Below are 25,140 nucleotides of genomic sequence, written 5' to 3' on the forward strand. Positions count from 1 at the left end.
GTTCCAACTTGTCGAATGCGTCACCGTAGATAATATCAGCCGAACTACCCTGATCCAGAAGTACCCTTCTGACGTTGAAACTATTCAACCTTAATTGCACCACTATCGGGTCATCCTTGTGGGGTTTTATCCCCTCAAAGTCTGCCATCGAGATTGTGATGTCAGGGTGCACGAATCCGAAAGCCACTTCATGAACCGAATTAACTGCACGAACATGACGCTTTCGCGCCGCATGGGTGTCGCCACCGCCGCCAAATCCTCCGGCGATGGTGTTTATGGTCCCTACGGGCGGTCTTGAGAGTTGAGCGAACGTGTCATCGGCCCCTTTTGTGGCGATAGCCGCTGATTCTTGCTTCTTCTTGCCCTTATTGTCCGTTCGTTCCTCCTCTCGCTTATGCGCTTTGTTTTGATCGCCACCGTTGCGCCACGGACCTTGGCGATTTCCTTGATATCCCGCCCGAATCAACTTATCAATTTCCCGCTGCAAAGTCCAACAGTCGTCCGTATCGTGCCCGGCGGACCGATGGAACTCACACCACTTCTTGGGATTGGCGTCCCGTGGCTGATATTTTGGGGCCTCCGGCTCATCCACTAGATTTGCGTCCCTCGCCCCTCGGAGCATATCCGATAAATCTGTGTTCATCACCATATCAGTCTCCTCCCGCTGGCGATGAGACCTAGATTGCCAAGGCCGGCGTTGTTCATAATCATCGCGCCGTGGATACAACTGTTCCTTGGTCGGTTTGAATACCGCCTTCCCCTTATCTGGTCTCTGCTGCTTGCCATCCCCCTTATCTTCGCCGTTCTTATCTTTTTTCGCGCGCTTGGGTGACGTGTCGCCTTTTTCCAGTTTCGCGCGCTTTCTTTTGAAAGCATCGTCCTCTTCGTCTAGGATATAAGTGCTGGCTCGAGCACGCATCTCTTCCATTAAACGTGCCGGCTTGCGTGTCAACTTGCTGTTCAACCCTCCCGGTAACAAACCATTCTTGAATGCCAGAGCACAAGCTTGAGGTTCTTCGTCTTCTACCTTAACCGATGCAGCGCTGTACCGTGCCATGTATTCCTTCAGTGACTCTCCATCTTGCTGGCGAATGTTGTACAGGTCATTGATTGTTACCGGCTGATTCTTATTCGTCGAGAATTGTACCAGAAACTTGGATGAAAAGTCTCTGAAATTCGTAATCGATCCGCGCGGCAAAGTCGTGAACCATGCCATCGCCGTTGACTTGAACGTCGATGGAAACATCCTGCACTTCACCGCATCCGATGCCGCAATTATCACCATCTTAGTGTTGAAATACAGTAGATGATCCTTCGGATCAGAATCTCCACTGTAGGAATCCAGAACTAACGTTTTCATATTATCCGGAATTGCCACACTCTCAACATCCTCCGAGAATGGACGGAACTCGGCTACAGAATCCGCCTCCCTGCTTCCATCATCCTGTTGCCCGCGGCGATAGAAATCTAACTGAGCTTGTAGATGCTCATTCCGTTGCTGGATGTTGCCAATGCTGCGCATCATATGGCGTCATTGCTCCTGTGTTACCGCCGTTTGTTGCTCCGGAGCAGGTGAATTCTCTGGTGAGCGCTCCAGAGATCCGACCTGCGAAGGCGACGGAGAAGGTGGTGGTGATGGAGGAGGAGAAGGCGGCTGTACCCCCGCCGTTCGTATCGGAGAATCCAGGACAACTCGATGAGGCCGCCGAGGCGGTGAAATTCGCTGTCGCACTGGTGAATGATGCTGCCTCCTACGTCGAGTCTCCATCCAAACTAGGAATGATGCAAACCCGATCGGAAAACGAACACCGGTCACAGAATCAAAATCAGAAAACCAGAGAATTGCCTAATCGCAATCAGAGATAACTTCCTGCACAATCAATCCACGTGAATGGAGTAGAAAGTTTACAGTCCCCACAGACGGCGCCAAATGTTCTGGGAATGAACATTGAGGAAAGGTATAGTACCTAAGGGTAGAGAGATTGTGCTAGAGTGAGAGAATGAGAGAGAGAATGAGAGAAAGAATGCTGAATTTCATGTTTTATTTCATCAAATGAGCAAAAGTCGCTCACAATTGGTAACTACCTCCTATTTATAGAGCTTGGGTACTACCTATTGAGCCAATTGGGCCTCCGAGATCAAGGCCCAATTTAAGGCCAGGGCCCCGCCCCAGGGCGGGCTACATGCTGGGCGTTGCCCCTCTAGGGGCTCGCCCAGTCCACATAATTTCCGAGGTCTTAGTGCATCTAGGAATATCTACAAGATACACTTGCAAAGTAGAACAAGGATGGTTCCATATAATAAAGATGTGTTTCCTGTGCGTGATATGATATTTGACAACGTGCATGAAATTCTAAATCCTGACTTTGACGAGCGGTTCTTAGTTGGTATGTAAATATTTACCTTCATTTAAATAACTTCAAATACACCAACACTTCCATGTATTCACATTACCATTAAAACAGATGTTATGGGCGAAGTAACGCATGTCAGAAATTACAACGGATTTGAGCGGAATGGAGCCCATACGCAGAGCAGAGACATTGAACTTGAATCTCAAGGGTAAATTTTCTTTTATCAATAAAAAATTAGTATTATTAATTTCTATAAATTCCTACAGAAGAAAGTTAACAACTTTTATTTAATTTTTTTCTAGCAAAACAATTAAATGTTTTTTATACGGCCAATTTGTCGACGAATTGGATGCACTTCTAAATTCAAAAGACAACAAACATGTTGTGATTATCATATTGTTGAGAGTTGTAACAATTCATCAAGGTACATTTAATTATTTTGAGCAACAAACAAACATAAACTTCTATATAATAAATCAATATGTTCAAACTTAAACTTACAATCGATCGCTAATTTTTTTTTCCAGGGGAATATAAACTAATTGCTGGGTTAAACTGCACTAAAGTAATGTTCAATCCTGACATTCCACAAGCTGTGTCCTACAGAGAAATGTATGTATGTACTGTGGATTTCATATTACTTTGAACAAATTTAGATGATAAATAACAACATAATTTTTGTTTCTTCGAAGATTATTTGAGTGTGACGGAGTTCATACTCAAGTAATGAACGTTATGATTGAAAGATTAAACGTTACTGAAAAAGATGAGTTCATGACGCTTTTCCCAAGCACATGTATTAAAAATTTGGTTACTTGCATATCAGTATGTTCTCATCACTTTTAATTTAATTTATCAGACTTTTTTTTATTAAAAAAAAAGACATTGATTTTCATTTAACGTTTTAATTAAATAAAAAAATTACTTATTATATTATTAACTTAGTATTAATGAATACATTATTAAATTAGTAAATAAACATATAATGTTAGGATTACACTAAACAAAAATGCGTTTTAAATAAAAAATTCATGGGGTTAGAGATTTTTAAACACTAACTACAAACTTAAATACTCATTAAACTAATTTAATAATCACCTATTATGGGAAATTAACAACACATGAATAATGAGATAAAATATCAGTTAATTAGACCATAAACTCTTATACTCTTTCATTGAATTTAATTGCTTTAAATTCATAACGTTATAATAGGAAAAAAAAGATTTTGATACACGTTTTATATTCATAATTGTTATTTATATCTACATCATGATTTCTGATTTCTGATATTTCCGATTCAAATGTAAAATCTCTGACTGAGGTATTGGTCATCACTATTGTAAAATAGGTTTGGTTTAGACATTGGTCATCACTATTATAAAATAGGTTTCTTTTGTAGACAATCACTAAAAGTGGTAAACGAAACACACCTCCAGCTATAGTTGAAGACTCTAACACACCTATTAAACGTCGTTCGGACGATGGTTCCATAACAGAAGTTGTTGGAAGTAAAGATGCAGAAATGTTGAAAAAGATCAAGGTTTCAAAGATTTAGTTGCATTTCCTTAAGATTGTTTGCAAATAAATAGCGTTTGTTCTAAACTTTCACTTTTATGTCTTTACTCACGTTGACAATTTGTTTTTTTTTTTGGTAAATTGACCTCGGTGGTCACTTTCAAACATTTTAACTTTTTTTTTCGTATATTGACCATGTTACTAAAATATTAAATAAATCATTTTATGTTTGCAAATCTTCGTGCATACGTCAATTTAAATGTGCTTTCGACCCTTAAACACATTACTTTGCAAAAAAATAACCTACACCACAAATATACATAAAACGAAAAATAAATCAAATACCTATATAAAATAAATAAAAAAAGATATTAATTAATTAACAAAAAAAATAAAAAAAATCCAAAATTAAATTCCTCGTGCAAGGCACGGGTTAAAAACTAGTCATCTCTTGATTCTGCTCCATTACCATCTAATTTTATTTAATTTTGAATCATCTTTTGATTTTTATCCTTTTCTAGAATATTACGAATTTTTATTTATTTTGTAGGAACTTCCATTAGTTATTTATTTTCGAATTTTATCATTATTTTCTGATTTTCTTGAATTTATTAATTTGTATTTATTTGGCATTTTATTTCTTTTTTTGAAACTGCTCATAACATTAGAACAAAATCAAAAGCTCAGAGGCCAACAAGTCAACGTTTACAAAATGCAAAGCGTTAATTATTTGACATTTTATTTCTTGAATTCATAAGTGTTAATTATTTCTTGGGCCTATTAATGGCCTTGCCTTAAACACGGCATGACGTACATAGATATAAAGTTCAAAAGGTTTTCTCCAAATCGAAATGAAAAGTTTGACAAAAAAATCGAAATGAAGCATGTTTTTTCAACTAGTTCCTCATATTGTTTCTGAAGACCATTCAAAGACGGATGAGTTCAACTCATCGGAGGAGGAGACAGAGTACGACTCCAACCTAGGGGGAGGCGATGAACCGGTATAGGAGATTGGAGAGGGTGAAACAGATTCGACAGGAGGCGGCGACGGCGCATGCTCTCCACGATCGGAGCATGACAACCCTAGGACAAAAAGTCAACCTTCACTTGCTAGGACCATGGGGGACAAAAGGTTCGTGAATTGGCTCCCTGGGATAGCAAGGGATTTGGGTTTGGCACCCCACCCTTTAGGCTACGTGCCCCAGCATTTTTTTTTATTCCAAAACTACCCATCGGTAAATGATTTGCCGATGTCAAAATAACAATCGGTAAATGATTTACCGTTATTGTTCCTCAGTATGAACACCTTTATCCCATTACCCAGAACACGAAGAACAATATCGGTTAATCATTAACCGATTCTTATATTGATATCGGTATATCATTTACCGATTGGTAATCTGGCAGTTTGATCACCTTTTCACCATTACTCCTCCCTCCACCAACCCCTCCACCATTACTCCTCCCTCCAACAACCCCCCACCAGCCCCCCATAACTCGCCCAAACTACCTTATTCTACCATTACTCCACTCCTCCCTCACATTTCACCTTCCCACCACCACCACCATCTCCACATTTCCACCACCACCACCACCACCACCACCAAGGGAAAGCTTTTAACTTCTGGTAAGTGGTGTTAGCTTTGGTACTTTATTTATAGTTAGTTTAAGTAGTTAGTTGTTAGTTTAAGTAGTTAGTTTAGTTAGTTAAGTTGGTAATTTAGGCTGCTGAATCGTGAATCGAATCGGTAAATGAATTGCCGTTAATGTATCGGATTATGATTTACCGTTATTATACCGGAATTTGATTTACCGTTATAGGGTCGGTTATTGATTTACCGTTTTTGTTCCAGGGATGACAGAGTCCTTTTTCTTTGGTGAATCACAATTGATACATGCTGCTGGATTGGAAAATGATAATCCAGAGGAGCAACCATCACTAGCTGAACCTCCGATTATATCTATAGATGTCTCTCATTTGTATCATACTGATCAGGTACTCATTGCACAAATTTTTGCATGCTTTGTTTGCTTTGTTTATGCCTTGTTTTATGTCTTATGCCTTGTTTATCCTGAAACAGCGTTTCCCTTTGAAAGATGATCTTTTGAAATGGGTTCGCGACATTTCTATGGCAAATAATTTTGTTTTGGTGACAACAAAGTCTGATAGTGGTGCGAAGGGAAGAAAAGAATATGTCATTCTGGGGTGTGAGAAGCATGGTGCGTATATTCCCTACAGAGAACCGGATCTTGTTGAAGGAACGTCAACACAAAAGACAGGTTGTCCTTTTAGGCTAAAAGGACGACGTACGAAAGATGATAAAGGTTGGTGGTTGAAGGTGATGGACGGTAGACACATCCATCTCGCAGCTGAGTCACTAGTTGGCCACAATTACGCTGGTAGACTGAATAGTGAGGCGAAGGAGGACGTGATAAATCAGGCTAAGACTTGGGTTCCACCTAGAAAGATGTTGGCGTCCTTGAAGGAAAAAGATCCTTCAAACTTGACTACCATCCAACAAATTTATGGTGTTTGCAAGCGGTTCAGACAATCCGTTCGTGGGTCACTGACAGAGATACAATACTTGCTGAAGAAGTTGGACGGTGAGAAGTATGTTCACTTCGAACGAAATGAACCCGGATCGGAAGTGATTAGAGATATATTTTGGGCTCATCCGAATGCCGTCAAACTTTTCAACACATTCCCATATGTAGTGATCATGGATTGCACATACAAGACCAGCAAATACAAACTACCCTTGCTCGAGATTGTTGGCCTGACCTCCACGGATAAAACATACTCAATAGCATTCTGTTACATTGGCAGTGAGACCACAGAGGACTACATTTGGGCATTGGAGTGTATGAAGTCTCTGATTTCCGACCAATCTAGGTTGCCTAGAGTGATTGTGACGGATAGAGATCTTGCTTTATTGAGTGCTGCTTCACAAAGCCTTCCCACCACCACCCATTTACTATGCTTGTGGCACATCAACAAGTGTGTTTTGGCAAAGTGCAAAGAGTATGTTGGCACGGATGATTTTGCTCAAGAGGTTATGGACAAGTGGGCCGAATTGGTAGATGCTCCAACAGTTCCAGAATTTGAAGCTCATTGGATTGAATTGTTTAACATGTGCAAGCATAAACACAAGTTGAAATTTGCCACTTATTGTTCTACTACATGGTTGGTCCACAAGCAGAAATTTGCCAAGGCATGGACAAATCATGTGATGCATTTTGGAACAACAACAAGTAACAGGTACAAAAATTATGTTATGACTTGTTATATGTATTTCATTTCATAGATTATTACAATATTAATTCTTACATGTGCGTTGTTGGTTTGCAGGGCTGAAGGTGCACATGCTAGCTTGAAGTTGATGTTGCGGAACAGTAAGGGTGACCTGGCCACATCATGGAATGCGTCGCATAGTTTGACCACCAATCGCCACACTGAGATAGTAGCATCGTTTGAGCGCAGTATGAATAAAATTGATCACCTTTTCAAGACCCCTTTCTACACAAATATTAGGGGATTTGTGTCAATCAAATGCCTGAAACTCATTGATGCTGAACTGACAAGAATGCGAGCCTGCGGCGGCAGATGCGATTGCTTATTGAGAGAGACTCATGGACTACCTTGCGGTTGTCAACTTGCAGGTTACCGGTCAACCACTCTCCTCTCAACTACTTCCAATTATTTATATTTGTGATTCAATGTAACATGTCTGTGAACTTGCAGATTATGAGAGGATTCCGTACGAGGCCATTCATCCATTCTGGAAGAGCCTAAGTTGGGAGCATGTACCTGTTGCAGATACTGGCAGCTCAGATATTTGCGGACTAAACCATGGAGAGATGCACCCAGAAGTTGAGGCACTGACACGTTATTTCCATTCTTTGGATACTGGAGGGCAGAGTATGGTAAGGAGGAAGCTTCAAGCGATATATTGTCCTGAAAGGAGTACACTATGTACTCCTGAGCTTCGGATAAAGTCCAACCGCACTCCTAAGTTGAAAGAGAGCAAACAACCCAAGGGTCGAGCAATAGGATCATTGACTCGTGATCCTTCAGCGTTTGAACTTACAGACAAGAAGATTAAAGAGGAAAAGAAGTCTTCACAACCAGCAAAGAGGAAGAAGCGTGTGAAGAAGTCTGATACAAGCCATTTCATGTGTAACTTTCCAGTCTTTCTCCATCCATATATTGGCACAATTACAGATGTTGAGGATGATGGTAACTGTGGCTATAGATCCATTGCTGCATTAATGGGGCATTCCGCCGGTCAGGACGGTTGGCCTTGGGTTAGGGCTACATTGATACAAGAACTTGAGACCAATGTGGTAATGTATAATAGGATGTGGGGCACAGATGTTGTTTATGGCTTACATAATCGTCTCACTCTTCCTATTGGTGACCCGGCCACCCCTGACAAATGGTTTCAACTGCCAGAGATGGGATACCTTGTTGCCACAAAGTACCAATTGGTTCTCGTATCCTTATCCTCTATGGGTTGTAACACATACTTTCCACTGATAGGAGCCGGCCCACGAGATGAGCATTCTGTTATAGCTATTGGACATGTGATAAATCACTGGGTACAGGTATATTTTGACCAAATACACTAATATTTTAGTTGCCTACTAGCTTGTCGATTAATTTTTGTATGTGGAAGTTATCTAATTTTATGGTTATTCTCTAAAATGCAGCTCCAATTAACTCCTGGACATCCTATGCCGACTATTGCTCCCCAGTGGGAATGGCACAGTGATCTTGCCTCCAAATACTGGCGCAACCTATATGGTCCATGTTTAGGCATGTATGATGCACAATTCCAAGCTTGGCTTGGTGCTTTTAGTGGTCATGCGGACTATGTGGACATCACCACAGATTGAATGTTCTTGTATTGTGTAATATTAATTTGTAAACTCTCTGTAATTTGGTAGAATGTGGCCCTTATCACAGGTTGTTGTTAATGATGAAAATCTAGACATCATCGTAGATTGGCAGGTTCATGCGTGTACTTTTGGTAATGTTAATTTGATGCACTTTTGGTAATGTTAATTTGATGCACTTTTGGTAATGTTAATTTGATGTACTCTTGTCATTTTCATTTTCATTACCCTCCACCACCAACCCTAACATTACTCTTGTCATTTTCATGTTCATTTTCATGATGAACACATGTGACACTCTGCTATACCACCTCATGTAACCCTCCACCGCCTCTCCCGGATATGTAGCAGGTATCCCCTAAGGGCGGAGGTGCGGCTCAAACTCAGCATAGGCAGCATCTGTGGTCTCAGCAAGGGACCCCGTCGTCTGGATCTCAGAGGGGTGTCGAGGGATGTCCTGTATGAAGCCAAACTGGCGCATAACCCGCTCTGGTAGATGTCGGCTCACAGACCGGCCGTAAGGTGTCCGGATGTAGCCGGAATAGAGGGCCCTGGGATCCCGCGGTCGAACATCTCGATGGTCCTCAAAAGGGGTCCATGTGATATCATCCACTGTAAGCTCATCGAGCATGACTCGTCTCTCATCGAGTCCGGAATGCGCGATCCAAGACGTGGACCACCGCTGCGCCCTAGGCTGGTCCTGTGTGTAGCCGGGGACCTCCGTCCTAATAATGACGCTGCTGGATATGTACTCATACGCCCATGACAGCACGAGGGAGGTGAACCCACCGATCTGCGCTGTCTTCCTGCGGGATGCACGACTCAGCTGTTCGTACAACGAAGCCAGCGCAATCGCACCCCACGCGTACTCCGACACGCGATCGAGGTCCTCAAGCATCCCGATCCAGTAGACACCAAGCTTGCTGGCAAAGAGGGTGGCACCAAGCTGGTTCACCAGCCAGATCCTAGCAGCATCCTCATAGCGTCCCCTACAATGAAATGAATTAAGTTAACAGTTATTAATAATACTCTAAAAATAAATACAACTTAATAAAGTAATTATTAAGACATACCATCCATAGCAGACGTGTACATGGTCTTCAGAGTAATGAACCGAATGTTCTGGCCACCCGCCGCCTCAAACTCAGCCAGATAAGCAGCAACAGATCCTCCCAGGAGCTGGGCGCAGAGCGCTGCAACCTCGTCTCGCTCCCCTCTGCCCGGAGTGTAGAACCTCGACCCTGTGGGAAGATGGAGAAGAGCAGACACATCGTCCAGGGTGATAGTCATCTCCCCGAACGGCATGTGGAAGCTACTCGTCTCCTCATGCCATCTCTCAACAAGGGCCAGTACGACAGCTGGGTCTGTCTCCGGTAACCCGCACCAAGGCAGGTGATACAAACCCGTCTGCTGCAGCAGCTGTCGCACATGTGTGTGGGCCTCTGAATCGCCATCACAGGGGAGGTTCCATACCTTCCCCCCAACAGTGGCCACCCTCAATGTCCGACGGTCCACGTACCGCGGGTCTGTGCGAAGAAGTGCCTGCCACGTCCAAGGAGCCTTGTGGTCAGGATAATGCGCAAGAAGCGACAGATTCTCAGGCCCCCCGGGAAACGGTGCCACCCTCTGGATGAGGTCGTCATCCGCACCGCCCTCTGCACCGCCCTCTGGCACCACATCTGGCATAACATCAGCAGCATCAATCTCCTCCTACAAAATAAGAGGCTCCTCCTCCTCACCACTAAGCTCAGAAGAAGAAGAAGAAGACTCCTCGCCACTAGGCTCAGAAGAAGATGTCTCCTGACGAGGTAACTCAGCCATCAGAGACAACGGAGCAGGGTCCAGCTCAGCCGGAGCCCTAGTAGCAGACGGAGCGGGGGTAGCTGACGGAGCCCCGACCGGAGTAGCAGATGGAGCCGGGGTAGCTAACGGAGCCTCGACCGGAGTAGCAGATGGGGATGGAGACGGAGCTGAAGCCTCTACCGCCTGAGTGGCTGCAATATGGTCGCCGCGCCTGGTAGAAGCATGCAAGCGCTCGTATCGATCCGCTGGATCCTCACTAGTAGAAGCATGTCGTGACCTCTTCCTCCCGCCCTTCATTCTCGCTATCTGTGCAAAACAAACAAATTTAACAATACTTGTCATAATAAGTAAAGCATTTTCACATATGAGCATATCATTTGAGTCATTTTTTAACTTAATCAGGAAATTTCCAATCAATCGTTTAGCAACTAACCATAGGAAAAGGAAAATATAGAGAATTAGTTGTTAGTTTGCATGTGAATGTGATTAAATTAAATTTCTAGCTGTGTTAAGGTCAAGCAACCATCATCACAAGCAAACAAAAACAATAAACAACTTTCCTAATTACAACACATGAAGCATATGATTTGAGCGCTTAATCTTTTCCAATAAACAATAAACAATAAACAACTTTCCTAATCACAACACATCAAATCTATCTTGATCTTTTCCAATTCTCAACAAATCAGCAAAGTAATCCTGGAAGCTAAATACATGCCATGGTTAAATATTGGAAATAAATTTTGGAAGTCTGCACTGTCATACTGTCATATCGGAAAATCATTTTCCATTACCATACCGATATGATAATGGAAAATGATTTTCCGATATTACAGTAAACACAGAAACAGACCCAAATGCACCCCACTCGTGCCCGTACTCGTTTCATGGAATTTCAGGCAACAAAACACAACAAAACCTACCTCTAATCATCAATCAACTACCCTAGTGTTCAACCATTGACCTAATTCAAACTTCAAATGTGAAAATTGTAACACCCCAACTTTTGGGGGTCACAATTAGTAACCTATTAAATAAAATGGAATTATTTTCCAACAAGGATTTAATAAAAGTGGGTATATTTTTTTTCGTTTGCTTTCTTTCCAAAATATTTCCAAAACCTGATATGTATACTCTTACCCAAACCCTTACATCCGGCCTTGACAAGGCAAGCACCCGTGAGTGACGACGGATGTTCAAGTCGTATAAAATATACAGTGAAGTAATATCTTAACCGACAACAAAGTTCAAAATGTGATAACACCCTAAGTCCAATATACTTCCTACAATCCCCTCACTGGAGATTCGCAGAAGAGTAATGCATCGGAACCTACCCAAGACCAAAGTAAGTATTACAATCTTCCTTACGAGCTTCAACCAATGACGGTAAGCTTCTCTACCCAAGGCTCCAGCCTTACATCTAACTATTATTTTACAAGTCTTTGGTCGGTTCACTCACTCCAAGCAAATCTTCTCGTCAATCAGTCCAATCACCTCCTTGCAGCAATCAACAGCTACTCGAAGCAACACCTATTAGGGCCTGGCAGTTTGCCGACCGCCCAAACACAAACAAAGCAAACAAGGCAGAAAGGGTCAACTTCCTAGAGTAATGTAATATAAGTCCTAGCTAGATTTAGCATAGTTATATAGCGTGTGAATAATAATTAGACACAGCATAAGTCGTTCTCTATCCTTTGAACGTCAAGTTATCAGTCCATCACTCGCCGCCTGCGCCTAGATGTATCTTCATTCCCTTGCCAGGGCAGCGTCACGTCTCACTAATGGAAACGCACGACTCGGCGGTCAATCATCTAGCACGATGAGCTCTATACTCTCTAATCAACAAACAGATAACAGGATAAAGGACTATCCCCTTAATCGATCCAAATGATAGGAGTTAAGGTCTAACCTCTTAGGAAAAATAACAAATAGTACGACTAAGGTCAATCCTCTAAATCAACTAACACATAATAGGATTAAGGTCCAGCCACTTCAATCCAAGGTCAAATAATATGATTAAGGTCCAACCACTTTAATCAAATAGCAAAGAATAGGATTAAGGTCCAGCCACTTTAATCCACAAGCAAATAATAGGATTAAGGTCCATCCTCTTTAATCCATAAGCAAATAATAGGATTAAGGTCCATCCTCTTTAATCCAATAACGAATAGTATGATTAAGGTCACACCCCTTACTCAAGAGTAGTTAATAGGATTAAGGTCCAGCCACTTTAATCCAGGGGTAAACAATACGATTAAGGTCCATCCTCTCTAATCGATGGATAAATAATATGATTAAGGACAAACCTCTTAATCAAAGAATAATTAATAGGATTAAGGACAAGTCCCTTAATCAAGTCATGCAGGTATGCAAGAGCTAGCAAACCACGATTCGTCCTCACCCGGATACGTGTCTAGCTATGGTTCATGTCTCTATCGTTTTTCCCTAAGGTAAACGTCGGTCCATTGACCAATCACTTCACACAAGGAGTAGCACCTGCACTTAATGGCGGTTCTACTCATAACGGCTCCTCTTCATGATGTTCACAACTCGAATCATTATCTTTCCTCGAACCTCGAATCTTCGTCCCTTCCCATTTTCGAACTCATTTCATATCCTAAGTTTTCCTCAAAATGGTTTATCTTTATTATTCAAAGTGTTCTATTTTGAGTTAATTCATTATGGAATTTATTCTCAAATCAAGTCTTATGCATTCATTTGTTTCAAAATCTAACAAGTCAAAAGATCAATATCATCCCCAAGTTCTCTTTCCTGAGAAAACCTCGATCCATCACGCCAGCAGTAGCTCAGACCTTCCGTCGGGTCCTACTTGCTAACTCTTAAAACACTCCGCATTCGAAGTCGATATACCCATAATGTTTGGGCATAAAACAGATTCATGCACTTTTGCAATTTAAAGGAATAGAACATGTCTATCCACTATAAAACAATAAGACGGAAACCAGTAAACGGCCGAAGCCTCCAGAAAACGGAGACGCACGCCTCTATCAGTTCACAATGGCCGAAGCCTCATAAAACATTTTCCCAGTCCAGTCCAACAGTCATAATCAAAAGCAATAAACAGGTCGAAGTTATCGACGCCTAAATCATATAGCTAATAACTAGGAGAGTTGCCCTTACCTTAGCCAATTTTCTTCCTAAACTGCAACTCCAATCCTATCACATCTTTGTTTTCCGCGTCGGCTTGCTTCCTTCTATTCTTTAGCTTCGTCGCAATGCGCTTTCGTCCTTCGTACCCTTCACAAGTTCACATACTAAACCTTAGCCTCTAAAGTCACATCTAAAGTTCCATAACAAACTTAGCCAATCTTTCTAGCTCACTTAGGCTAAATGCACAAACTTTATGTTTCAAGGACTAAAGTCCAAAGATAAAATATTTGTGAGTTTTAAAGAAAGGTCCTTTAAAAAAACACATTTCGCAAACAACTCCTCAACTTTTAAATAATTCAACCCTAGTCCCTTGATAAGCACATAATCACGAAAAGGTCCTCACATAAAAGTAAGTTCTTTTTCAACCCTCAATCTTTTATAAATTTATTAAATAAACCCCAGTACTTTTATAATTAAAGTTTAACCCAAAACTCTTCAACCTCTTGTGTTTTAATCCTAAAGTTTTCCCATAATAAACTTTTATTCCTCACACTTAGCTTATGATTCTCACTAAACAAAAACAAGTTTCAGAATTGATTTTTCCAAACCCAAAACACATGCCATAGGCTCGGTCACATCTACATACCTAGGTATAAATTTTCATTTTTCCTAAAATCACTTCCAAAGCCATTTCTTTTACATTTAAAAAATAAATAATCAAGGCATAAATTAAAATCAATAAAATCTCAAAATCACTTAACTCAAAAAAACAACTTTTTAGAAAACTAATCGGTGAAATCCATAGATCCGGTGATGGGGATTAACATTTGTAAAAGCACTTTGGAAAAAGCTCTAATTGAAAATTTTACAAAGACAAGAACTCAACCTTTTTGGAAATAAAAACCATGGTTCACTAGATCCTTTCCATAGTCATAACTTTAATGAAGATACTAGGTGTGGAAACTAAAAGGGTAAATTTAATTGACTAAAAAGATGATCAAAGAAAAGAGAAGAAGTTTTACCATAAAATTGGAAGATGAAGATGATGGTGCTGCACAAGAAAGGAATCACGTGAGGGAGGAAAAGGGACCATGATGTGCGTTTTTTTATGCTGCCCAGGGGAAGGAAAAGAGAGAAAAAGATAGAGGAAGAAGAAATGGAACATGATGAGGTTTGCTGTAAAGAGAAAACGAAAGTGAACAAGAGAGAATTTGGAATTGTAATGAATGCTAATGCAATCTGAATTGAAAGAGAGCAGCGTGAGTGGACAAGAGAGTGGTACCAGATATATACTTATATATAGAAAATAGAGAAGAAGAAGGATAAGAAAGAAAGATTATGGTCTGCTGCAAGAAAGAAAGAAACGTGACAATGAAAAAGAAGGAGGGAGTGAACGTGAGTCACAGAGGATGAGGATGGATTACTAGATATTTAGGGAAGATATTTATAAAACCGGTACGAATTGATTTAGACACTGAAGAATTTAGCTCACAAGGTTAAGAGAAAAATATAGAGTTGATATATTACTTTACCAAAAATTATGAGAGACTCTATGAAATAATGAAATATAAGTTTGGATCACTTTGAGCAAATTAAAATGATCCATTGACAAAGAAATGAGTAAAAACTGAGCTAAAGAATATTTGTGAGACGATCAGAACAAATATGAAGTTGTCATACTATGCATCAGAGTTAAGTATCTCTCTATAAAATGTCGATACTTGTTCTTGGTTCATTTAAGTGAGAAAATAGCTTGAACGTAGTATGGGTTGAAATATGCCGCAAAACTACTTTTTGCGTTTGACGTCGAATGAAGAAACTTCCTTCTGAAGAAAGATTGGAAACATCAAGAGAAATGGGTGCACGCGTGTGGAATCTTCGTTTGAAGCTCCGAATAGAAAAAGTCTTCATCGTCCGTCGATTTTAGGGTTTCTGAACTATCAGGGATTCCGTTTCGGCAAACTTCCGAGAATTGGAATTTGACGTTCGTACATTCCAGGGTTTCGTATCGAAACGCTTGTTTATAGATGAATAAGAGAAGTTCTAACATTTCTCTGAAGATTTTTGGAATTAGTTTCTGTCGCGTCCTAAAGTGTAAATTAGCTATTTACTAGTGTCTTTGACCTAGGTTTAGGCGAATATTAGTCGTGCTATAACTCTTATCGGTTTTGATACAATCCTTGAACTTTTCCTGAACCTTCTCCTTCATAAATCTATTTCATCCAATAAACTCTCGTTCAGGTTTCCCTTCACGATACATCGAACTTATTCGTTAATAAGGAATTTCACTAATTTATTCTAAGCTCAAAATCTTGGGTCTCACATTACTACCCTCCAAAAAGAAAGTTTCGACCTCGAAACTTACGCTTCAGTAAAGATTCCAGATATTATCCCTTGATCTCTTCCTTAAGTTCCCATGTAGCATCGCCTATGTCCTTGTTCCAAATGGCTTCCTCCGGGCTAAACCCTTCATCACGCATGACAAGTCGTCCTTCAACTCGATGTTGTCCGACTCCATCATACCTTCTCAAGAATCTTGTTTCCCAAGCATTTGTTTCCAAAGTCCAATACCAGCCATGATTCCAAAAACCATTCCCCAATATAAAGCTGATCAGACTTTTTATCAAGAAAATGAGAGTTTGAAAAATTTACCGATACGGCCAATGAATCATTTCCACCATGACAGCTTCAACATCTGCACTTGCTGAAGTGTTTCAAAGACCGGTCGTTACCATCCAACAACCAGCAAGATACGATTGAGGTCTATCCTCTCAATCGATTTATACACGCGGTATAGGTCCATCCACCAAACCGACAATAGGCACAGTTAGGGTCCATCCTCCCCAAAGGCCAACAAAATACAAATTAAACAAGTGTCATGCCCATACTGAAACACACTGATCGGCGTCCCGCCCAGGTGATCCAGATGCAACATCACAAACTCAGACATAGGAAAACAATGGACTTCGAGTTCAAGGATTCATTCCACCTATTGACTCGCACGGTGGCCCAATCCACCACCTCGCCCGCTCGATGATACCTGCCACCATCGAAATTGTCCGATCTGTGGTACTAACACCGTATAAGATCGTTGGTTCCAGCCAACCAAATCCTGCTTTTCCTGATGGTCATCCACCATCTCGTTCTGAACAATGGCCCCATCCACCATTCTTGTTTAACTGACGACTCCATCCAGCGCCAGATTTGTTCGATCAATGGCAAAATCGCCGTATAAGATCGTCGGTCCAGTCCACTTCTTGGTCTGACCAATGGTTTGGTTCCACCATCTTCCATCCCTGAGGGTGAACACAACATATAACCACTAAGTAAAAATTCAACGCAGGGAAAGTATTGACTTGGCCAGTGTACTTCCCCATCTTTGTGACTCAATAGCGAGTCTTCAACTCAACAAAATGCTTCATGCATAAGTCTAGTTCCTTTCAAACGTAACGTAGATTATAAGAAAGTCCTTCCCAATAACATCATCGAGGGTCTACATCTTTAGTTTAGGAACTCGTCGCAAAAGTAGCGCTCATCCACGTAATTGTTGAAGAACTGAAAGTGTTTTGCTAGTAACCCCAGCTTGGAAGCATACTCCAGCACGGTCTCGATCTTTCATTGCTCGTGCCATACTGGCCACTTCCTCCGTTAATCGATGCACATTCGTCATCCCCTCCCATTTCAAGAAACCAGTTTTTATCAATCATAAGATAGTGTTAGACATAACTATCCAATACGATTAAGTAGTAACCCAAGCAATTAAAGCGAATATCGCTTTGCAGACAATCAAGTTTTGACCCTTTTCAGAGCCCACACAACCTAGCACAGAAGACCTATTCCCCAACAAGCTCTGGTATTCTCGACCAAAGCTCTGATACCACAATGTAACACCCCAACTTTTGGGGGTCACAATTAGTAACCTATTAAATAAAATGGAATTATTTTCCAACAAGGATTTAATAAAAGTGGGTATATTTTTTTTCGTTTGCTTTCTTTCCAAAATATTTCCAAAACCTGATATGTATACTCTTACCCAAACCCTTACAGCCGGCCTTGACAAGGCAAGCACCCGTGAGTGACGACGGATGTTCAAGTCGTATAAAATATACAGTGAAGTAATATCTTAACCGACAACAAAGTTCAAAATGTGATAACACCCTAAGTCCAATATACTTCCTACAATCCCCTCACTGGAGATTCGCAGAAGAGTAATGCATCGGAACCTACCCAAGACCAAAGTAAGTATTACAATCTTCCTTACGAGCTTCAACCAATGACGGTAAGCTTCTCTACCCAAGGCTCCAGCCTTACATCTAACTATTATTTTACAAGTCTTTGGTCGGTTCACTCACTCCAAGCAAATCTTCTCGTCAATCAGTCCAATCACCTCCTTGCAGCAATCAACAGCTACTCGAAGCAACACCTATTAGGGCCTGGCAGTTTGCCGACCGCCCAAACACAAACAAAGCAAACAAGGCAGAAAGGGTCAACTTCCTAGAGTAATGTAATATAAGTCCTAGCTAGATTTAGCATAGTTATATAGCGTGTGAATAATAATTAGACACAGCATAAGTCGTTCTCTATCCTTTGAACGTCAAGTTATCAGTCCATCACTCGCCGCCTGCGCCTAGATGTATCTTCATTCCCTTGCCAGGGCAGCGTCACGTCTCACTAATGGAAACGCACGACTCGGCGGTCAATCATCTAGCACGATGAGCTCTATACTCTCTAATCAACAAACAGATAACAGGATCAAGGACTATCCCCTTAATCGATCCAAATGATAGGAGTTAAGGTCTAACCTCTTAGGAAAAATAACAAATAGTACGACTAAGGTCAATCCTCTAAATCAACTAACACATAATAGGATTAAGGTCCAGCCACTTCAATCCAAGGTCAAATAATATGATTAAGGTCCAACCACTTTAATCAAATAGCAAAGAATAGGATTAAGGTCCAGCCACTTTAATCCACAAGCAAATAATAGGATTAAGGTCCATCCTCTTTAATCCATAATCAAATAATAGGATTAAGGTCCATCCTCTTTAATCCAATAACGAATAGTATGATTAAGGTCACACCCCTTACTCAAGAGTAGTTAATAGGATTAAGGTCCAGCCACTTTAATCCAGGGGTAAACAATACGATTAAGGTCCATCCTCTCTAATCGATGGATAAATAAAATGATTAAGGACAAACCTCTTAATCAAAGAATAATTAATAGGATTAAGGACAAGCCCCTTAATCAAGTCATGCAGGTATGCAAGAGCTAGCAAACCACGATTCGTCCTCACCCGGATACGTGTCTAGCTATGGTTCATGTCTCTATCGTTTTTCCCTAAGGTAAACGTCGGTCCATTGACCAATCACTTCACACAAGGAGTAGCACCTGCACTTAATGGCGGTTCTACTCATAACGGCTCCTCTTCATGATGTTCACAACTCGAATCATTATCTTTCCTCGAACCTCGAATCTTCGTCCCTTCCCATTTTCGAACTCATTTCATATCCTAAGTTTTCCTCAAAATGGTTTATCTTTATTATTCAAAGTGTTCTATTTTGAGTTAATTCATTATGGAATTTATTCTCAAATCAAGTCTTATGCATTCATTTGTTTCAAAATCTAACAAGTCAAAAGATCAATATCATCCCCAAGTTCTCTTTCCTGAGAAAACCTCGATCCATCACGTCAGCAGTAGCTCAGACCTTCCGTCGGGTCCTACTTGCTAACTCTTAAAACACTCCGCATTCGAAGTCGATATACCCATAATGTTTGGGCATAAAACAGATTCATGCACTTTTGCAATTTAAAGGAATAGAACATGTCTATCCACTATAAAACAATAAGACGGAAACCAGTAAACGGCCGAAGCCTCTAGAAAACGGAGACGCACGCCTCTATCAGTTCACAATGGCTGAAGCCTCATAAAACATTTTCCCAGTCCAGTCCAACAGTCATAATCAAAAGCAATAAACAGGTCGAAGTTATCGACGCCTAAATCATATAGCTAATAACTAGGAGAGTTGCCCTTACCTTAGCCAATTTTCTTCCTAAACTGCAACTCCAATCCTATCACATCTTTGTTTTCCGCGTCGGCTTGCTTCCTTCTATTCTTTAGCTTCGTCGCAATGCGCTTTCGTCCTTCGTACCCTTCACAAGTTCACATACTAAACCTTAGCCTCTAAAGTCACATCTAAAGTTCCATAACAAACTTAGCCAATCTTTCTAGCTCACTTAGGCTAAATGCACAAACTTTATGTTTCAAGGACTAAAGTCCAAAGATAAAATATTTGTGAGTTTTAAAGAAAGGTCCTTTAAAAAAACACATTTCGCAAACAACTCCTCAACTTTTAAATAATTCAACCCTAGTCCCTTGATAAGCACATAATCACGAAAAGGTCCTCACATAAAAGTAAGTTCTTTTTCAACCCTCAATCTTTTATAAATTTATTAAATAAACCCCAGTACTTTTATAATTAAAGTTTAACCCAAAACTCTTCAACCTCTTGTGTTTTAATCCTAAAGTTTTCCCATAATAAACTTTTAGTCCTCACACTTAGCTTATGATTCTCACTAAACAAAAAGAAGTTTCAGAATTGATTTTTCCAAACCCAAAACACATGCCATAGGCTCGGTCACATCTACATACCTAGGTATAAATTTTCATTTTTCCTAAAATCACTTCCAAAGCCATTTCTTTTACATTTAAAAAATAAATAATCAAGGCATAAATTAAAATCATTAAAATCTCAAAATCACTTTACTCAAAAAAACAACTTTTTAGAAAACTAATCGGTGAAATCCATAGATCCGGTGATGGGGATTAACATTTGTAAAAGCACTTTGGAAAAAGCTCTAATTGAAAATTTTACAAAGACAAGAACTCAACCTTTTTGGAAATAAAAACCATGGTTCACTAGATCCTTTCCATAGTCATAACTTTAATGAAGATACTAGGTGTGGAAACTAAAAGGGTAAATTTAATTGACTAAAAAGATGATCAAAGAAAAGAGAAGAAGTTTTACCATAAAACTGGAAGATGAAGATGATGGTGCTGCACAAGAAAGGAATCACGTGAGGGAGGAAAAGGGACCATGATGTGCGTTTTTTTATGCTGCCCAGGGGAAGGAAAAGAGAGAAAAAGATAGAGGAAGAAGAAATGGAACATGATGAGGTTTGCTGTAAAGAGAAAATGAAAGTGAACAAGAGAGAATTTGGAATTGTAATGAATGCTAATGCAATCTGAATTGAAAGAGAGCAGCGTGAGTGGACAAGAGAGTGGTACCAGATATATACTTATATATAGAAAATAGAGAAGAAGAAGGATAAGAAAGAAAGATTATGGTCTGCTGCAAGAAAGAAAGAAACGTGACAATGAAAAAGAAGGAGGGAGTGAACGTGAGTCACAGAGGATGAGGATGGATTACTAGATATTTAGGGAAGATATTTATAAAATCGATACGAATTGATTTAGACACTGAAGAATTTAGCTCACAAGGTTAAGAGAAAAATATAGAGTTGATATATTACTTTACCAAAAATTATGAGAGACTCTATGAAATAATGAAATATAAGTTTGCATCACTTTGAGCAAATTAAAATGATCCATTGACAAAGAAATGAGTAAAAACTGAGCTAAAGAATATTTGTGAGACGATCAGAACAAATATGAAGTTGTCATACTATGCATCAGAGTTAAGTATCTCTCTATAAAATGTCGATACTTGTTCCTGGTTCATTTAAGTGAGAAAATAGCTTGAACGTAGTATGGGTTGAAATATGCCGCAAAACTACTTTTTGCGTTTGACGTCGAATGAAGAAACTTCCTTCTGAAGAAAGATTGGAAACATCAAGAGAAATGGGTGTACGCGTGTGGAATCTTCGTTTGAAGCTCCAAATAGAAAAAGTCTTCATCGTCCGTCGATTTTAGGGTTTCTGAACTATCAGGGATTCCGTTTCGGCAAACTTCCGAGAATTGGAATTTGACGTTCGTACATTCCAGGGTTTCGTATCGAAACGCTTGTTTATAGATGAATAAGAGAAGTTCTAACATTTCTCTGAAGATTTTTGGAATTAGTTTCTGTCGCGTCCTAAAGTGTAAATTAGCTATTTACTAGTGTCTTTGACCTAGGTTTAGGCGAATATTAGTCGTGCTATAACTCTTATCGGTTTTGATACAATCCTTGAACTTTTCCTGAACCTTCTCCTTCATAAATCTATTTCATCCAATAAACTCTCGTTCAGGTTTCCCTTCACGATACATCGAACTTATTCGTTAATAAGGAATTTCACTAATTTATTCTAAGCTCAAAATCTTGGGTCTCACAAAAATCATTGAAATCAAAACTTACCTTTTGAATGTAATGGAATGGGTCTTTGTGGGAGCTTTGATGATGATTAGAACCGACCTTGAGATGATTGAAGTGGTGGAACCGAGCTTTGAGAGAGGATGCGATTGAGGGAGGGAAATTTGGGTTTTGAAATAATGGGTTTCAAAACCCAAACTGTCGTGTTTATATGTTTTAAACACGATCGGTAAATGATTACCCGTTATAGAGTCGGGTTATCATTTACCGTTTTTAATCAACTGGTTTTCTGGTAATTTCGCCCCCCAAGGTGGGGCGAGGGGCCTAATGGGTGGGGTGTTAAACCCAAATCCCGGATAGCAAGAGCGTCAAAAGCTGATGAAAGAATTGGTGTCAGGGAGCTATCAAATAAAGATTTGAACGAGGAGGTAGGCAGCTGTGATCTAGCACGTGCGTTGAACCCACTTCAACAGAGAGAAAGCGATTTACAACCTTTTGGGCCAACAGAAGAAGTTGGACCTGACGCTGGGTTGGGCTTGGATGGGGTTGGGGCAAAGGGTCCATTCCGATCAGTAAGTGAGGACAGTTCTATCTTTGTATCTCCTGTGACCCTTATCACCTCAAACAAAACTGTTGCAGAACGACTAGAAGATGTTGCCCCTTTTCTTTCTTCTAATCCTTCACCCTCTGAAGCACACTATGCTCGAACAGCTTGATCGTAATGGATCACATGGAAGATCCAAGGGGATCGAGCTCTCGTAGGGTACGACAACAAGATGCTAATTCCATGCCAATACCTTTTCCTCTCAAGAGCGGAACAACCCAATCACAGAGCGCTGCCCAAAAGGAGACCTCTGCAACCTCAAGTCTGAGGACATCGGCTTCTGACTCTCGGAGAGCAACTCGCCAGCATGTTCTCTCTGTTTGTAACTCTCTTTCCGACAAAACAGTTGCAAATTGCAACAGAAGATTCTGGTTGCAGAATGTAGAAGGGGAGGCAAAGAAACTATGGAGATTGGGGGAAGAGATGAGGGCGGTCTTTAAGGGCAGTGAAGAGGAGATCGTGGAGAGGTTGATCGAGATGGAGAAGAGAGACCAACAGGGCTGGACAAAGATGACCAGCATGGCTCGCGATGGGGAAGAGGATGGTGCTTAATGAAGCTCCTCAGCTTCTATGTGCGGGGGATGGCCAATTGAACCAACTAGCGGTGCATCCGGAGAGATCATTGTGAAGGAATAGGTGGATATGGCTCTTTTTCAGGAAACAAAACGGAAACGACCCGTTTCAATAATTATATTTTTTATTATTAGAAAATAGAAAAGAAAAAAAAAATATAACTAACCTAGCCTACCTTGATACCACGCAGCCCACACCCCAATTACCATTACCAATTCCAAAATAAACAAACAAAAAGAAACCGAAAATATGTATCCTTCTTTCTTTTCTCTTGGAATTTCTTTCCTGTGCCTTCGTAAGCGACTTGCATCTCCTCCACTATTTCGTCCTTTTCTTCCACTTCTACACATGAAAAGCCACACCAAATCCTATTACAAAAACCACACTCTCGTGAAGGAAAATTTTGATGTTCAAGTGAAAGGGCTTTTGAGATAAACATTGGGACTTAGGGTTTGTGCTATGAGAAAGGAGAAGAGTACTCACATCTTCAAGGTTGTTTATTTGACTTCTGAGGTATACCCACAACTCATTGATTTAAAGAATAGTATTACAACATATGTTAGAATTAAGCAGAATTGTTTTTAGGACTTTGAGCACGAAATTGATGATTTCATAGTTGCTCCTGAGTAGTATAACATGAGATAATAGCATCTAAAGGTTTGCAATTTCTTATTTGGTAGTTCAGGTTCGCGGCTAGTGGTTCATTTGTGAGTCCGGAAGTTGTTGGGAGCAATCGTGTTGATTCTTTGTAACTGTGAGTGGTTTTTGATCATCGTGGCATATTTTATTTATTCTATAACTACTGTTTTAATTATTTTAATATATTACCTATTCAGTTGAAAATTGGGGAAATATGCTTTTATAGTTCTTGAATTCTGTGAAAGTTGAGTTTTATTAAATTGATTTTGAGCCTGATTTATGAATTGATATGAGAAGAAAGTTTACATTGGATTTACTTTGGAACCATATGATATTGAGAATGACGTTTTGATGAGTTTTGATGATTATTGAGAATCGTCATGTTTGGAACTTTGATATGGTTGCTTATGGTATTGGAAAATTGATTTGAAACTTTTGATGAGACTTGAACTGGTTTGAGAAAACGGTTTTTGTAAGACCCAGGATTTTAGAATTAAATAAATAACTAATTTCCAACTCACGCATAGGATTTTGTGTTAGCGCGAGGGGAACGTGACTTGTGTTTAATGTTTAGATTAGCGTTATGAAGAAGAAAGTTCAGGAAATGGTTAAGAATAGTTATATAGTCGCTATAGGTTATAGCACGAGCTTTATTCACTTCCGCCTTAGGGCAAAAACGTTAGAAAATGCCTAATCTGCTCTTAAAGCACTGTAGAAACGATATTCAAAAATATTCAGAGGAATATAAGAATTTCTCTTATTCCTTTCCTTGACAAGCGTTTCGATACGAAACCCTGGAATGTACGAACGTCCGATTCTAGTTCTCGGAGGTTTGCCGAAACTGAATCCCTGACAGCTCCAGAACCTTAAAATAACCTCAAACGAAGATTCCACACGCGTGAACCGATTTCTTTCGATGTTTCTAACCTTTCTTCAGAAGGAAGTTTTCTCATCCGTCATCAATTGCAAAAAATAGTTTTGCGGTATATATTGAAGCATACTGCGTTCAAGCCATTTTCTCACTTAAATGAACCCGATGCAAGTATCGTCCTTTCTTGGATCGATACTTAGCTTAATTGCATAATATGACAACGTCATATTTGTTCTAATTGTCTAACAATTATTTTTTAGCTTAATTCTTACACATTTTCTTGTCCATGGATCATTTTATTTTGCTCAAAGTGATCCTAATTTATATTTTATAATTTCATTAAGTTCCTCATAATTTTTATATAATAATATATCACTCTTATATTTTTCTCTTAACTTTATGAGTTAAATCATTCGGTATCTAAATCAATTCGTACCGATTTTAAAAATATATTCTCAAAATAT

The 25,140-nt window shown here is 40.0% G+C and overlaps 3 protein-coding genes and 1 long non-coding RNA gene across 5 annotated transcripts; 2 read left to right on the plus strand and 2 right to left on the minus strand.

Moving 5' to 3' along the window:
* The first annotated feature begins 7,260 nt into the window (after nucleotides 1-7,260).
* LOC130719292 (uncharacterized) lies at nucleotides 7,261-8,904 on the plus strand. Its single transcript, XM_057569918.1, has 3 exons — nucleotides 7,261-7,532; nucleotides 7,615-8,477; nucleotides 8,583-8,904. The coding sequence occupies exons 1-3, from the start codon at nucleotides 7,355-7,357 to the stop codon at nucleotides 8,766-8,768; spliced, it is 1,227 nt and encodes a 408-aa protein (XP_057425901.1). The 5' UTR covers nucleotides 7,261-7,354; the 3' UTR covers nucleotides 8,769-8,904.
* Nucleotides 8,905-9,050: 146 nt separating this feature from the next.
* Nucleotides 9,051-15,349, minus strand: LOC130720635 (serine/threonine-protein phosphatase 7 long form homolog). 2 transcript variants are annotated; one of them, XM_057571305.1, is made up of 4 exons: nucleotides 14,705-15,349; nucleotides 13,713-13,829; nucleotides 9,842-10,877; nucleotides 9,051-9,757 (listed from the first exon to the last, which is right to left on the minus strand). In XM_057571305.1, the coding sequence occupies exons 3-4, from the start codon at nucleotides 10,452-10,454 to the stop codon at nucleotides 9,720-9,722; spliced, it is 651 nt and encodes a 216-aa protein (XP_057427288.1). In that variant the 5' UTR covers nucleotides 10,455-10,877; nucleotides 13,713-13,829; nucleotides 14,705-15,349; the 3' UTR covers nucleotides 9,051-9,719. The 2 variants fall into 2 exon arrangements, 1 of the variants encoding a protein (XP_057427288.1); XR_009013196.1 differs by lacking the exons at nucleotides 9,051-9,757; nucleotides 9,842-10,877 and adding an exon at nucleotides 11,825-12,111.
* A 2,479-nt stretch (nucleotides 15,350-17,828) lies between these two features.
* LOC130721464 (uncharacterized) lies at nucleotides 17,829-20,250 on the minus strand. Its single transcript, XR_009013455.1, has 2 exons — nucleotides 19,717-20,250; nucleotides 17,829-18,115 (listed from the first exon to the last, which is right to left on the minus strand). It is a non-coding gene; the product is annotated as an uncharacterized LOC130721464 (long non-coding RNA).
* Nucleotides 20,251-22,518: 2,268 nt separating this feature from the next.
* Nucleotides 22,519-23,316, plus strand: LOC130721213 (uncharacterized). Its single transcript, XM_057571976.1, has one exon. The coding sequence runs from the start codon at nucleotides 22,711-22,713 to the stop codon at nucleotides 23,143-23,145; it is 435 nt and encodes a 144-aa protein (XP_057427959.1). The 5' UTR covers nucleotides 22,519-22,710; the 3' UTR covers nucleotides 23,146-23,316.
* The last annotated feature ends 1,824 nt before the right edge of the window (nucleotides 23,317-25,140 follow it).

Source organism: Lotus japonicus, chromosome 5 (assembly GCF_012489685.1).
Source record: "Lotus japonicus ecotype B-129 chromosome 5, LjGifu_v1.2".
Classification (NCBI taxonomy): domain Eukaryota; kingdom Viridiplantae; phylum Streptophyta; class Magnoliopsida; order Fabales; family Fabaceae; genus Lotus; species Lotus japonicus.

What these genes read in the sequence shown, in the direction of transcription:
- LOC130719292 (XM_057569918.1), top strand. Translation starts at nt 7,355, where the DNA reads ATGAATAAAATTGATCACCTTTTCAAGACCCCTTTCTACACAAATATT. An exon ending in TTGCGGTTGTCAACTTGCAG is followed by an intron (nt 7,533 to 7,614) that starts GTTACCGGTCAA and finishes GTGAACTTGCAG; the next exon opens with ATTATGAGAGGATTCCGTAC. An exon ending in TGATAAATCACTGGGTACAG is followed by an intron (nt 8,478 to 8,582) that starts GTATATTTTGAC and finishes TCTAAAATGCAG; the next exon opens with CTCCAATTAACTCCTGGACA.
- LOC130720635 (XM_057571305.1), bottom strand. Translation starts at nt 10,454, where the DNA reads ATGCCAGATGTGGTGCCAGAGGGCGGTGCAGAGGGCGGTGCGGATGAC. An exon ending in GTACACGTCTGCTATGGATG is followed by an intron (nt 9,758 to 9,841) that starts GTATGTCTTAAT and finishes ATTTCATTGTAG; the next exon opens with GGGACGCTATGAGGATGCTG.
- LOC130721213 (XM_057571976.1), top strand. Translation starts at nt 22,711, where the DNA reads ATGGATCACATGGAAGATCCAAGGGGATCGAGCTCTCGTAGGGTACGA.